This window comes from Arachis hypogaea, chromosome 7 (genome assembly GCF_003086295.3).
Source record: "Arachis hypogaea cultivar Tifrunner chromosome 7, arahy.Tifrunner.gnm2.J5K5, whole genome shotgun sequence".
In the NCBI taxonomy this organism is placed as follows: domain Eukaryota; kingdom Viridiplantae; phylum Streptophyta; class Magnoliopsida; order Fabales; family Fabaceae; genus Arachis; species Arachis hypogaea.
In genome coordinates this window covers 81,324,923-81,336,703 of record NC_092042.1, presented here as the reverse complement: position 1 = coordinate 81,336,703, position 11,781 = coordinate 81,324,923, and the positions used below count along the sequence as shown (strand labels likewise).

Sequence of the window (11,781 nt, the reverse complement as noted above, 5' to 3'; positions counted from 1 at the left end):
TTCTGTCAAATACAATTTTGTGTCTCAGTATCCTATCACCGTAAACAAACGCAGCCTAATTTTACGTATTTACGAAGAAAATAACGTATAAACAAGGAAAAAGGCTTTTTGGCACCCAACAATGACCCAATAGGAAGTAGAAGTAGGCCCATCTTTCACCAACTACTCCGCGTCTGGATTAAATCGCACATCTTATTTGGGTTCTGACTCTTTGGCACTTGCAGAGTTACCCCACCCAACCTTGCCAAAAACCATCATGGATGTATACCAAAAACAGAAAATCATTCTCGATAAACCAACATTCAACACTTAATCAGGCCCTAAACAGTAATATCTATTGATGTGTCAAAACAACCTTCACAACTTAATGAAACATCTAGAATACTGAATACCACATAGCACTATTATTATCCTTTGAAGCGGACCAATGACATGTTCTCAATTAATTGAAATACAAAAGTTGGGTTATTCTGTCTTGTAAGGTAAGTTGGTGAAGAGATTGATCTCCGGAGCCAGCATGGGCGGTGAGGGTGGGTCAACATAAAAAATAAATAAATAAATAAATAATCAAAGTCCGTTATCTACTCTATCCACACCAATATTATTATTGACTAATTTATCCTCAACCCCAAGTAGGCAAGTACAAGTAAACTATAACAATGCACTCAAGTCAAAGATTGAATTCATTATTATATTACTTAAACTAGAAGCTACTTTTCTTATCTCTCCTTATTATCATCAAACTTTTTTCAATTAGACGTATATTTGCAGATGGGATTCTCGCGCGTTATATAGTTGTTGGAGTTGAACGAAAGATCATGAGATAGTGACACGTCTGGTCAATTTGTGAGGTATGGACTGTATGGTGGTAGGAAATTGATGACCTCTCCACATTTCGTGGTTTTTGACTTTTGCAAGTTTAATTTTTGTAGCCATACATATACAAGGAGCCATATTCCATGATGGTATATACTACTGTAGCCTCTATATATGTATGGAAGCATTTGAATTTGATTGGGACGGTACGGTACGGTGGGGTCTAAATATATGGGCAGAGTCTGGCATGCAATCATGCATACAATAATCATCTATTCCCCCTTCCACTCCATTCCAGTTGCTCTCACTCATAATTTGATGATTTGGTTTAGTTTTGGAAAGTATGCGTTATTATTAGACAAATTCTGGGATGGGAGAATGGAGCCAAAAGAAAAATAAATTGGGATATTTAATTTGTGGAGGAGATGGAGCAAGTGGCAGCGAAACCAAATCTGAACTCTGCCACACCCTGCAAACTTATATATTCCAAGTCATCCATCCATAACCACACATGTATTTCACTAGTCATGAATAAGCCAAGTCTTTGAAGGAAAGTGATTGGCTATAACGTGTAGAAACTTTCGGCACAGATTTGAAAATTTAAAAAATAAAGTACAAATAAATTATTATTTGTATCTGGATCAAACTCTTAACCTTTTGGATCTAGAGTTTTAATATTATATCATAATACCACTCATTCTAAAAATTTTAACTGATAAAAAAAAGTAACACTAATAATTATATTTCTAATACTCCATAAACTTTCATCTTGGCTCCCCGTACTTTCTCTTATTACATGAATATATTTGTCCATCCATAGAGTCACATCAGGTCCCTAGATATTTTAATTTTAAATTGTTGGTGTAGAAAGTAGAAACTATATATGATACCCCACAGGCCAGGTGAGACACACTGAAACCGCCATCTAATACACTCTGAATCTGTTCCTCCTCCCTTTACTTTCTTCCACATTATCAGTATAATATCAAGCTATCTAATTGCTCTCATCTCTCCAACTAACAATAATGAGCCACGTCGTCTTGAAGGAAGACACAGACACGGAGACGGAGACGCAGCTGACGGTGCTGAAGACGTCTCTGTTTTTCGCGGGAGATGGCTTCACCGTCTACGATTGCAAGGGTCAACTAGTCTTCCGCGTTGACTCTTACGGACCCGACGCCCGCGACAGAGACGAGCTCGTTCTTATGGATGCAAACGGCCGTTGTCTCCTCACAGTTCGCCGCAAGAGGCCCAGTCTGCATCAACGGTGGGAAGGATTCAAAGGGGAGAGAAGGGAGGGGGACAAGCCCATCTTCAGCGTGAAGAGATCATCCATCATCGGACGCTCAAGCGTCACGGTGGAGGTCTACGATAACCCAGGTGAGGATTACCACATCGAGGGATGCTTCTCCCACCGCTCCTGCACCGTCTTCAACGCTTCCAAGGAACCAGTTGCCGAGATCAGACGCAAGGTGGACCCCACCACAAGCGTTATGCTTGGCAAGGAAGTCTTCTCCCTCTGCGTCAAACCTCCTTTTGATTCCGCTTTCGCCATGGCCTTTGTTCTCGTTCTCGATCAGATCAACGGCGACGATCACGACCTTCTTAACACTGCTCCGGCCGACCAACCTGCTGTGCACCCTCTCCCTCAACACCAGCATTAATTAATTGCTCCATCTTTCTTTATTAATTACTTAACCAGACATTAATCGTCCTTTAATTTGGGTGTCACCCTCCAAGGGAACCTCTGCCCCGTCTTTTATGCTCCATCCCCTGCATTCTAAGATTAATAATAATAACGTCTCTCTTTTATGTGCTTCCGTAAATTTTATATTATTATCATTCATAATATATAAATATCAGCGATGAGTTGCAACGAAACCTTTTGTTTATTTGTGGTTAATTAATTCAAGTCTCAGATTTGCGTTGCTAGCTGAAGAATTCAATTTGTTCACAATATTCGACGTATTCTATGGTCTTCTGGATACGTCATGGCTATGTAGCTATGGTGCCATTGCTACTTCGCTTTCAAAATGTTGATGTTTCTGAAAAAACAGAAGAGTAAAATCAACATGTATAATCTTGAGAAACCATGTTGATGATGCACATTTCATGTTTTAATATTTTAATTAAGACCATCGTTATTGAACCTTTTCCATTCATATATACTAATCATAATTACTAACCTTGTACTTTCCTCTAGATTTTTGGTGTTGATATAAGGTCATTGGTAACAAGATAAGCTAAGATCCCAGCTAGTTCCTAGTCTTTAGTCTTTCACTATTTGCAACGGAATAAGGTTGATGTACGCACTATTGACTATATACACATTCAAATATTCAAAACGGTGTCGACCTCACATCTGGAGCTTCAAATATTCTCTTGATGAGTTGTACTTCCGTCTCTCGTATTGCCATTTTTATGATCCACAGATTCCATGAATAAATTCTACAGAGACTATATGATTGCGTCCCACACCGTTTTGACCTCAAACAATCAATAAGGAATAGCTTGGTCATACTAATATATGTGGCCAAGAGTAAGGAATAACAGCCAATATAAAGATACTAGCTAGGACAACACCGGGAAGCAAAAAAAAAAAAAAAAAGAGCAACAAAAGAAAAAGTGGAAATTAAAAAAAGATGTGGAAAAGCTTTTTCACATGCATCAACCGTTGTTGCTGGCTCAATCAACTTAACTCGAATAATGAGAAAGCGTATTAGAATTTATTATTTTTAGTTATTAATTAGTTATTAATATTTAAAAATGTGAGTTTAAATATGTTATTAAATTATTAAACTAAAGAAATTGAGTTATGACTAAAAATAATAACAAATAAACAATAAAATTTTAATAATTTTTTAACATTTTTTTAAATAAAATAACGTGGGACCAAATTATAGCGACAAAATAGAGAAAAAAAATGATAATATCTTCTGAGTTCTGACAGCATGAACTAAATTACGACGGAATCGGATTCCACATTGCAAATCCTCATAAGCTGGGTGGACACTAAAAAATATTTAGCAATGTCTACAAATTAAAGCTCGGTTTTTAATTGTCGTATTTTACCTTTCTATCGCGTCTAAATCATTGTCGTCGGTCACATAGATTATAATATAGCGATTAGGTTGAGCATTAGTTGGCAAATCTATCTTCATTTTGATTTTGACAGTTACCCGAATTCAACATCATATATATTGAATTTTTAATACTTACTCGTCATCATATTCATAAATGTTTCATATTCATGCAACAAAATTAGTTAAAGTTTATTCATAAAAAAAATAAAAAATTAAAGCTTATCAGCACTTTATCTATGTTAAAGAGTTTAGTTGAACCTTTCACTTTTGTCGTGTGCATATAATTTATTTATTTGAATGGTCATATAGAATTGATTTCGATTTGGCTTATTTTAGCACTACCTAGCTACAAAGTAGAAGCACTAGACAGAAACCCTAAAGAAGATTAATTGGGGACAATAACGAAGACCAACTTAAGGTTTATATATTAAGGGTAGTTAATATAACTAGAACGTGACCCGTACAGGGAGATAGATTATTTATACTATATAGTGTATTTTAATAAATGTTATATTAAAAATATTTTAAAGAACATATTATAAATAGATTTTAAATTTATTTATTTTTAAAAAAGACATAGACTATTTATATTAGAATTATACAAAATTGCATTTTTTTAATTTATATTAATTGTTACACTTTGTCTTTTCTTGTGTTTTTTTTTTTGTTTGTAAATAATTAAAAAATGAATGAATGAGACTGAAAAACATATAAAAATGTTATATTAATTTTAAAAATTTTTTGACAATTAGTATGAGAGATTAAAAAATGAAGAGTAGTAAGAGTCTTGATATGTATAAGTTGCAAAATTTGAATATAACTGAAATTTTTTATAGTTATTATTATTATGACACTTTTAATGTATGGTTATTGCATTTAATTAGTACTTGATGTTTCAATTGAATAACAATAAATAAGAGTTTTTGTTTTAATTTTTTTAAAATATTTTTCTAAATAGTAATTGGTTGATTTTTATTTTTTGCTAAGTCATTAGAATTGCTGATGTATCATTATTAGCAAAGAAACTCATGTCTTGTGTTTGTAGGACAAGAATTTTAATAATGTGAACACTTATTTATTAAAAAAAAAACTTGATTTCGAAAAATGAACGAGTTCTAGATTCTGAGTATGTAACACTACCACTCCATCATATAGTGACAATATACAAATCCTGGAAGGAAGAAGTTGCTCTGTTTTTACATATATATTCTGACATACATGTTGCACAAAACATGCTTTACACCGCTGAAACGTTGACAAAAACAACAAGTCAACAGCAATATATAGACAAGATTCAATGCCTAATCATCAAGCATATGACACATTTGTTGAGTGTTAATATAAGAAGAATACAAGGTTAAGTAGTCAGCTACAGCTTTCTTCTTGTGATGAAAACTGTTAGAGGATCCAAAGAATCGCCAAATTTGCATGTCAATCACAATGCTAGAAGAAAAAGAATAGCAGCACAAGTTGTGAAAACCATTACGAAGAAAGATCCACTACCCTGCATGAGATCATAGTTAGTTAGAAACATGGAAATGGAATAAAGATTACAAGGAAAGCATGATGATGAAGATCCATATATATATATATACACCTTATGTAAAGAAGTTGCAGAAGAAGGTTTGAGTCCGGTAAAGCCAATATCATATGCAATGCTTCCATCAGGCTTAAACAAGCCAAAGTTTCTCTCAGAGGTTGGGCCAGGCTTCAAATTCTCGTTGAACAAAGCAAATATATAAGCCCTCACTACCATCTTAGGCCTATAAGGAGTCCCCTTTTTCTTGAGCAGGCGCTTCCTCAAATTCTTGTTGTAAGTCCTGGCATTCTTCAGGGTTGCACCAGCCTCGTTCTCGTCGCCGCGAGAAGCCCAGCCGGTCTCAGAAACAATGACCTCCATCTTGGTATAGCCAACCTTCTCCAAAGCAGCATAAGCCGCATCAACTTGAGCATCAAACATGTTATCATAGTGCAGCTTTGTCTTAGCATCATAAATTCCGGGGCTCTTTTGGAATAGAGCATAGTTGATATCAATATGCTGAGGATCATTCTTGTAGGCCAAGAAAGGGTATGCATTTATGAAGAATGGGGAACCAATCTGGGAGAAGAATTGCAAGAGAGGTCTCATATATGGCATCACATCATCCTTGAAAGTGCAAGAAGATGGAGGGTATGAATTGGCAAACACTGCTTCTGAGTGTGGACTTGAAACTTGAATGTCTTTGGCTAAACCAAGCTTTTGAAGGGAACTATACACATTTCTAGCTGCTGGAAGCAGAGCTTCCCAGAGCTCAATATCTGTGCCTCCAAGGATTTCATTTCCCACCGCTATTCCACGGATTTTAGTCCCCGGAATGAATGGCTCTACATTTTCTTTGATCCAACTCATGGCGCGATCCTCGGCCACGCTCATGTCTTTAAGGAACTCATTGGGAAGTCCAACCACGATTTCAATTCCGGAACCTTTGAATGCAGTGAGGACTTGATGATCAGAATCATATATCCTTATGTTCTTGATCTTGGCGGCTTTGAGCAGTGTGACCACACTCTCCGGGGGAGGCAGATTGTCTGCTATCCTACCGTAGTTAACTCCGTATGTTCCTGTAAATGCTTTATCCGCTAATGCTGCATCAAAATGAATTAACACACTGTCAAAACTTGCTAAGAAATTCAACATAACAATGCATGTTTTGGAAAGGGATATACATTACCATGGGAAAATAATGCACACGACAAGAGAAGCAGCCAGAGAAAGAATGGTGAAGAGAAGTTGGTGATCATATTTAGAAAGATGAAGGGATTCCAATTGTAGAAAAAACATGTAGGTGGATCCTTGTATTATATAATAACTGAATAAGGGAAACGAGGAATAGGGAAAAACCACAAAACTCCTGGGGGATGATTCAAAACTTTTCCCGCAGGCATTGCCATAAACACGAGATTCTTGGCCTTAAACCAAAGATGATTGGGGGCAGAGAGGTTGTTTTCCCCAGATAAGAATAGATTCTTCCTTTTCCTCATTCTTAAAGTAATCTTTTGCAGTTCATGTTTTATGGTTTCCACTTGCTCTATGTATGTCATTGTCTCTATGGAGTTACGTGAAATATGTTATTGGTAATACCTTACGTGTCATCATAGGTAAGTGTGTTCAGAAACCTTGAGTCACAGTCACATCACCAGCGAATGAAAAATGCTCCCCACTTTTTGGCCCCCAAAGGCAGCTCCATTTACCTTTTACTTGTAATTTTTAACAAGATAAAACGAATAAATTTGTTAAATTCGCAAGGAATCTTGCCTAAGGTTTTGTAGTGAAAAATTCACGTGGCTTGAGGAAGGATTTGAGTAAAAGGGTACAATAATATTGACTTTAATCCTACAAGAATTTCAGAAATACGGGGAAATGTAGAATTTAACTGACTACTAACACGATTTCGAGACAAGAGTCTACAATAATCTACATACTACTAAAACGAAGCAGAGACTAGAGTCTACAATAATCTACATGGATGGACTAGGGAAAATAATAAGTCCTAATCTAAGATTAAAGATAGTTCTCCTAAATAGCTACCACCAAATCATATATAGAATACTACAGTCATCCATTGAGGTCACAAAATAACTAAACAACTTCGACAGTATCACAGAAGTCACGGTCGCCTAAGGCAAAATAATACACAACATTTCAGCAGCTAATATGAATGGTTGCTTCACTGTGCACAGTTCCAAATAACATTTCCATTGTCAACTAGCTCACCCTCCTTCTTCAGTTGCTCCTCGGCTTGAACGGGGTTACTTCTTTCATCAGTTACCGCGATATCTTGCTTTGCATTATTGATCTCTTCAGCAGATGTAGGTGGCACAGCAATCGGATCCTCCTCTTTCTCAGCACTGCCATTTGCATCAAGAATCACAGCATCTGATTTATCCTGCTTATTCTCAGTTGCACCATTTTCTTGGGATGCTTCAGTAACCATTTCTTGGTTTTGACCTTCTTCAACTGGAGGCTTGTCAGCAGTTACATTTCCACCTTCCGCATGACTATTCCCAATCTTCTCTGCATCATTCTTATTGTTCAGACCAGTCTCTTCCTTATCTACCACCTCTGCATCCTTGGTTTGTTCATTTTTTTCATTCTCATCTCCATTCTCAAGTTGCTTTTCTCCTTTAGCTTCTGGATCCTGGGGTTCTTCAGTAGTTACCTTCCCCTTGCCTTCCTCTGAAGCAGGTTCAGTTTCTTTGTTCTCCTTCTTTGATCCTGAAGATTTTCTAGATCTTTTCTTTGCAGGCTCGCTGTCTGTAGGTGGACTTGATTTCACCTTTTCGCTAATCCTTGCTGATCGTCGGGGGGTCTCACCAGTTCCCCAGTCAAACTCAGAGATTGCAGGGTTGCCTGGATGTGCCTTAAGGTATTGTTCCAATTGTTTTCTAGAACTGATCTCCTCCCCAGTTGGTGCAATGAATACAATTTCGCTTTTTCTTGGTGAGCCCACTTTCTTAGGGAAGTACTGTCCAATGGAACAAAAAATGGATTAGAGCAGTTTCCAAGCAGCATACAAGCAATCCACTGAGATTTGTTGTACAGCTCAGCAATGTAAGGTGGGTCATAGAGAAAGGAAATGGTGGCTGCATGATAATAAAGTCTTGTAGAGAATAGCTATTGATAATAACACAAAGGCCCACATCATCAATAAACGGTTAAGCATTAAGATACAATAGTTTAAAAAACAAGTATGTGTGTGCAAGTGTGTGTGTGTGTAAGAGTGTGTGTGTGTGTGTGTGTTGGGGCGGGGGGAGAAGAGAGAGAGAGAGAGAATAAAACAAAGACCCACATCATCAATAAACCATTAAGCATTTTGGAACAGAACTGTGAAAACTCCTAGTGAAATTATATTGGTTTGCATATCATGCCAATCCATTACAAATAGTCTGCAACTTCGACAAAGGTAGAACAGCAAATGGCAAATCAAATCCATAGCTCAAATTATTCCAACAATGTTCTTCCATTGCAGCTATTCCAAATTTCACCTATACAGTGACTATAAACTCAACAAGGCAAACAAAAAAAAAAAAAAGAAGCAAAAGAATGCAACAACTCAAGACAAGATAGACAAAGGAAGGTAGTCCTGTTTGGAACATATATAATAGATATTACAACCATAAATGTTAACTGTATATAGTTCATTTGGTACATCCATAAATACATTCATAACTTGCACAGAATTTAATGTTAGGTGTGTTATGGGTTTGGTTTTGGACGATTTTAGAGGGGAGGGGAACAATAATGTTAGGGAGACAATAAAAATTCAGCCAAAACAGCCCAAACTTGCCTTATTTATATTTTTTGTCTTCCTAGCATTACCAAGAGAGAAAGTCTTTAGAGGGTTAAATCCTATTCACAAGTTTTATTATTAGAAAGTGTGAGGGTTTTGAAGGTTTTTGTTCCTCTTTCAAACCCCTCATTTTCAAGTTCCCTCAAATTGGGAGTTTTATGAAATTTAAATTTAAATTACCTTTTTATTTTTATTCCTAATAAACTATTACAAAAGTTATTAGCATTTACTTTTTCTATTCCTAATAGTATAGTAAAACATAAAATTGCAAAAATAGATAATAAGACCTCCAAAGCCCTCTCCTCTCTTTCTTATTTCAAACTCAGAGAACACTGAACAAGATTATCTTAGGCCCTTCCTTCCCTCCTCTCCCCCTCCAAAACCTTTCCTTTCCTTTCCCTTCCCTCCCTCCCAACTTGGGAACACACCTAAAGACTAAAGTCTAACTAATTTTCTTTCATTCCTTGAATATTTCCAACCCTAAAAAAACTGCAGAGTAAGCCAGAGTTTCCTACTAGTGAACTCCATTTCTACTACAATGAACAAAATTCTCCCCCTCTTTTCACAGTCAAGCACCAATGAAGAACAACCATTTATTGCAGAAATTCTTCCCCCATAAACATAACCTTCAGTTTTTAGCTGGTTATATCATGTTGTAAATCACCTAGAGTCAAAGTCCTATGAAAAAATGTTAGCAGATAGTAAACAAAGAGAAGCTATAAATTCATTAAATTGTATCCTCCCTAATACTGATACGCATTCCACATGCACGAACGATAAACCAAAGCCTGAAAGATTCCACAATAGTCGGTTGAAAAAACTGATAATCATAACATACTAAAGATTTGGTGCGAAATATTGCACCATTGCAACACGCTATGCAGAGTAAGACCTAACAAGCTTGTATGAAGAGGATAAATTTGAAATAATTTTGCAGAAACAGAGTCCAAAAACTGCATTTAGTGGGCTGAAAAACCTAATGAAGAAAGACAGTCATAAAAGGAAGTGGGAAAATGGGAAACTGAAACCATACAAAAACCCTAGAAAGGAATTGAGCAGTAATGAAAGCAGAAGAAGAAAATTGGTATAGTAACAGAAATTCAGTAGGAGACATAAACAAGGGTAAGGTATCCTGTAAATTTAATTGTACAAGTAATTAACATATAACACAAGATAAGATACCGTAGATAATAGAAGATAAGAAATAAGATAAGGAGAAGAAAGAAACCATCTTGTTCCAAGAAGGGGGAGCTGGAAGCTCAACGGAGACAACCTCCTCCTGCAACTCCTTGGAAGCGTTGTTGGTGTCCATGAGTATGTTGTTGAAAAGGAGTTCCACCGACTCGGAAGGGGGAAAGAAAACCGTTGGTGCTGTGTTGTTTCTCTTTTGTCTCAAGTCTCTCAAACTCGACCCTCCACAGAGAATTTAAGTTGGGGGGGAAGTGGGATGTGATAAACTCACCTACCCACGACCCACCCTCAAGCTGCCACTTGTCCGTTAAACCCACACGACTCACACAACTTATCACCACTTCCATTTTAAAATCCAAATCTGAAATATCTTATCTTATTTTATTGATACAACAACAAGTACGTCTATGGGAAGCATTTTATCCAGTTAAAATAGGCACGTGCGACATGGAGATGCATCCGCGATCCGCCAATGGTGGCCTTCCTACTCCTGTAACCACTATAGTAATTTGTTAGGTTAGTGGTGCTAATAACGAGGCCTGATTAGTGATTAGTGTGAATTAAGGTAAATGGAATCCAAGTCCATGGGAATACGGTAGAGACGCTCCATCCATGGACCATGGGGATGGGAAAGGACTCTTTGGGGTTGAGTGAGACTTCAGACACAGAGCGCCACCTGTCGCTCACAGGTATAAAGTTACTGGATAACGTTCCGTTTATAATTAACTGGATTTAAATCTGAGTTTCGGGTCCGATCCATGACCCTCACCGCTACCCAACGCTCCCCCTATTTCTTCTAACTTTTAACTGTACTATTGTATACTAATCGGTTTGGAAATTAATTTTTATTTCCTTTTTTTCTTTTTTATAATATAAAATATAAATTTATTTTTTTTATTTGTTATCAATTGTTTTCATTTTAAGCACCTTATTAATGAATGTCTTAAATATATTTATCGTAGAAATATTTAATTAAAAGTTAAAACCATGTGGGATAGCAAAGTTACATGCTTTATGTTAAGGAGTTCAAAGTTCAAACACTATTACCTTTAAGTCCAGATTCAATCCAGTCATCTCTTTTGGTTTTTTTTTTTTTTTTTAATTGCATCACGGTGTTCACGCATGTGGGAAGTCATACTGAAGAGTCGTGTCACGTGTGCACTGCCCTTGTTGAGAGGAATGGATTTCTACACACCCAATAGTTATGGGCTTTTTGAATCAAAACTGGCCAGAAGAATATGGGCTGAATTGGATCATAAACAGCCCAACATATGCAGAAAAATTCAAATTGGTACCAGGCCCGTTTTGACTTTGACCTTGAACTCCTTTTGGAGCTTATTCACATTCATAGCACTTGTTTT

General features: G+C 36.7%; 3 protein-coding genes across 4 annotated transcripts; 1 reads left to right on the top strand and 2 right to left on the bottom strand.

Annotated features, from left to right (window-relative positions):
- The first annotated feature begins 726 nt into the window (after nucleotides 1–726).
- Nucleotides 727–2,697, top strand: LOC112703769 (protein LURP-one-related 12). Its single transcript, XM_025755358.3, has one exon. It carries the CDS (start codon nucleotides 1,842–1,844, stop codon nucleotides 2,478–2,480), a length of 639 nt encoding a protein of 212 aa, XP_025611143.1. The 5' UTR covers nucleotides 727–1,841; the 3' UTR covers nucleotides 2,481–2,697.
- Nucleotides 2,698–5,073: 2,376 nt separating this feature from the next.
- Nucleotides 5,074–6,918, bottom strand: LOC112703767 (glucan endo-1,3-beta-glucosidase 14). 2 transcript variants are annotated; one of them, XR_003154691.3, is made up of 4 exons: nucleotides 6,611–6,849; nucleotides 5,497–6,524; nucleotides 5,253–5,403; nucleotides 5,074–5,144 (listed from the first exon to the last, which is right to left on the bottom strand). XR_003154691.3 is itself a non-coding variant. In XM_025755356.3 (3 exons), the coding sequence occupies exons 1-3, from the start codon at nucleotides 6,678–6,680 to the stop codon at nucleotides 5,335–5,337; spliced, it is 1,167 nt and encodes a 388-aa protein (XP_025611141.1). In that variant the 5' UTR covers nucleotides 6,681–6,918; the 3' UTR covers nucleotides 5,074–5,334. The 2 variants fall into 2 exon arrangements, 1 of the variants encoding a protein (XP_025611141.1); XM_025755356.3 differs by having other exon boundaries at nucleotides 5,074–5,403; nucleotides 6,611–6,918.
- Nucleotides 6,919–7,236: 318 nt separating this feature from the next.
- On the bottom strand, nucleotides 7,237–11,086 carry LOC112703768 (uncharacterized). The gene is made up of 2 exons (XM_025755357.3): nucleotides 10,458–11,086; nucleotides 7,237–8,404 (listed from the first exon to the last, which is right to left on the bottom strand). The coding sequence occupies exons 1-2, from the start codon at nucleotides 10,539–10,541 to the stop codon at nucleotides 7,607–7,609; spliced, it is 882 nt and encodes a 293-aa protein (XP_025611142.1). The 5' UTR covers nucleotides 10,542–11,086; the 3' UTR covers nucleotides 7,237–7,606.
- Between the last annotated feature and the right edge of the window lie 695 nt (nucleotides 11,087–11,781).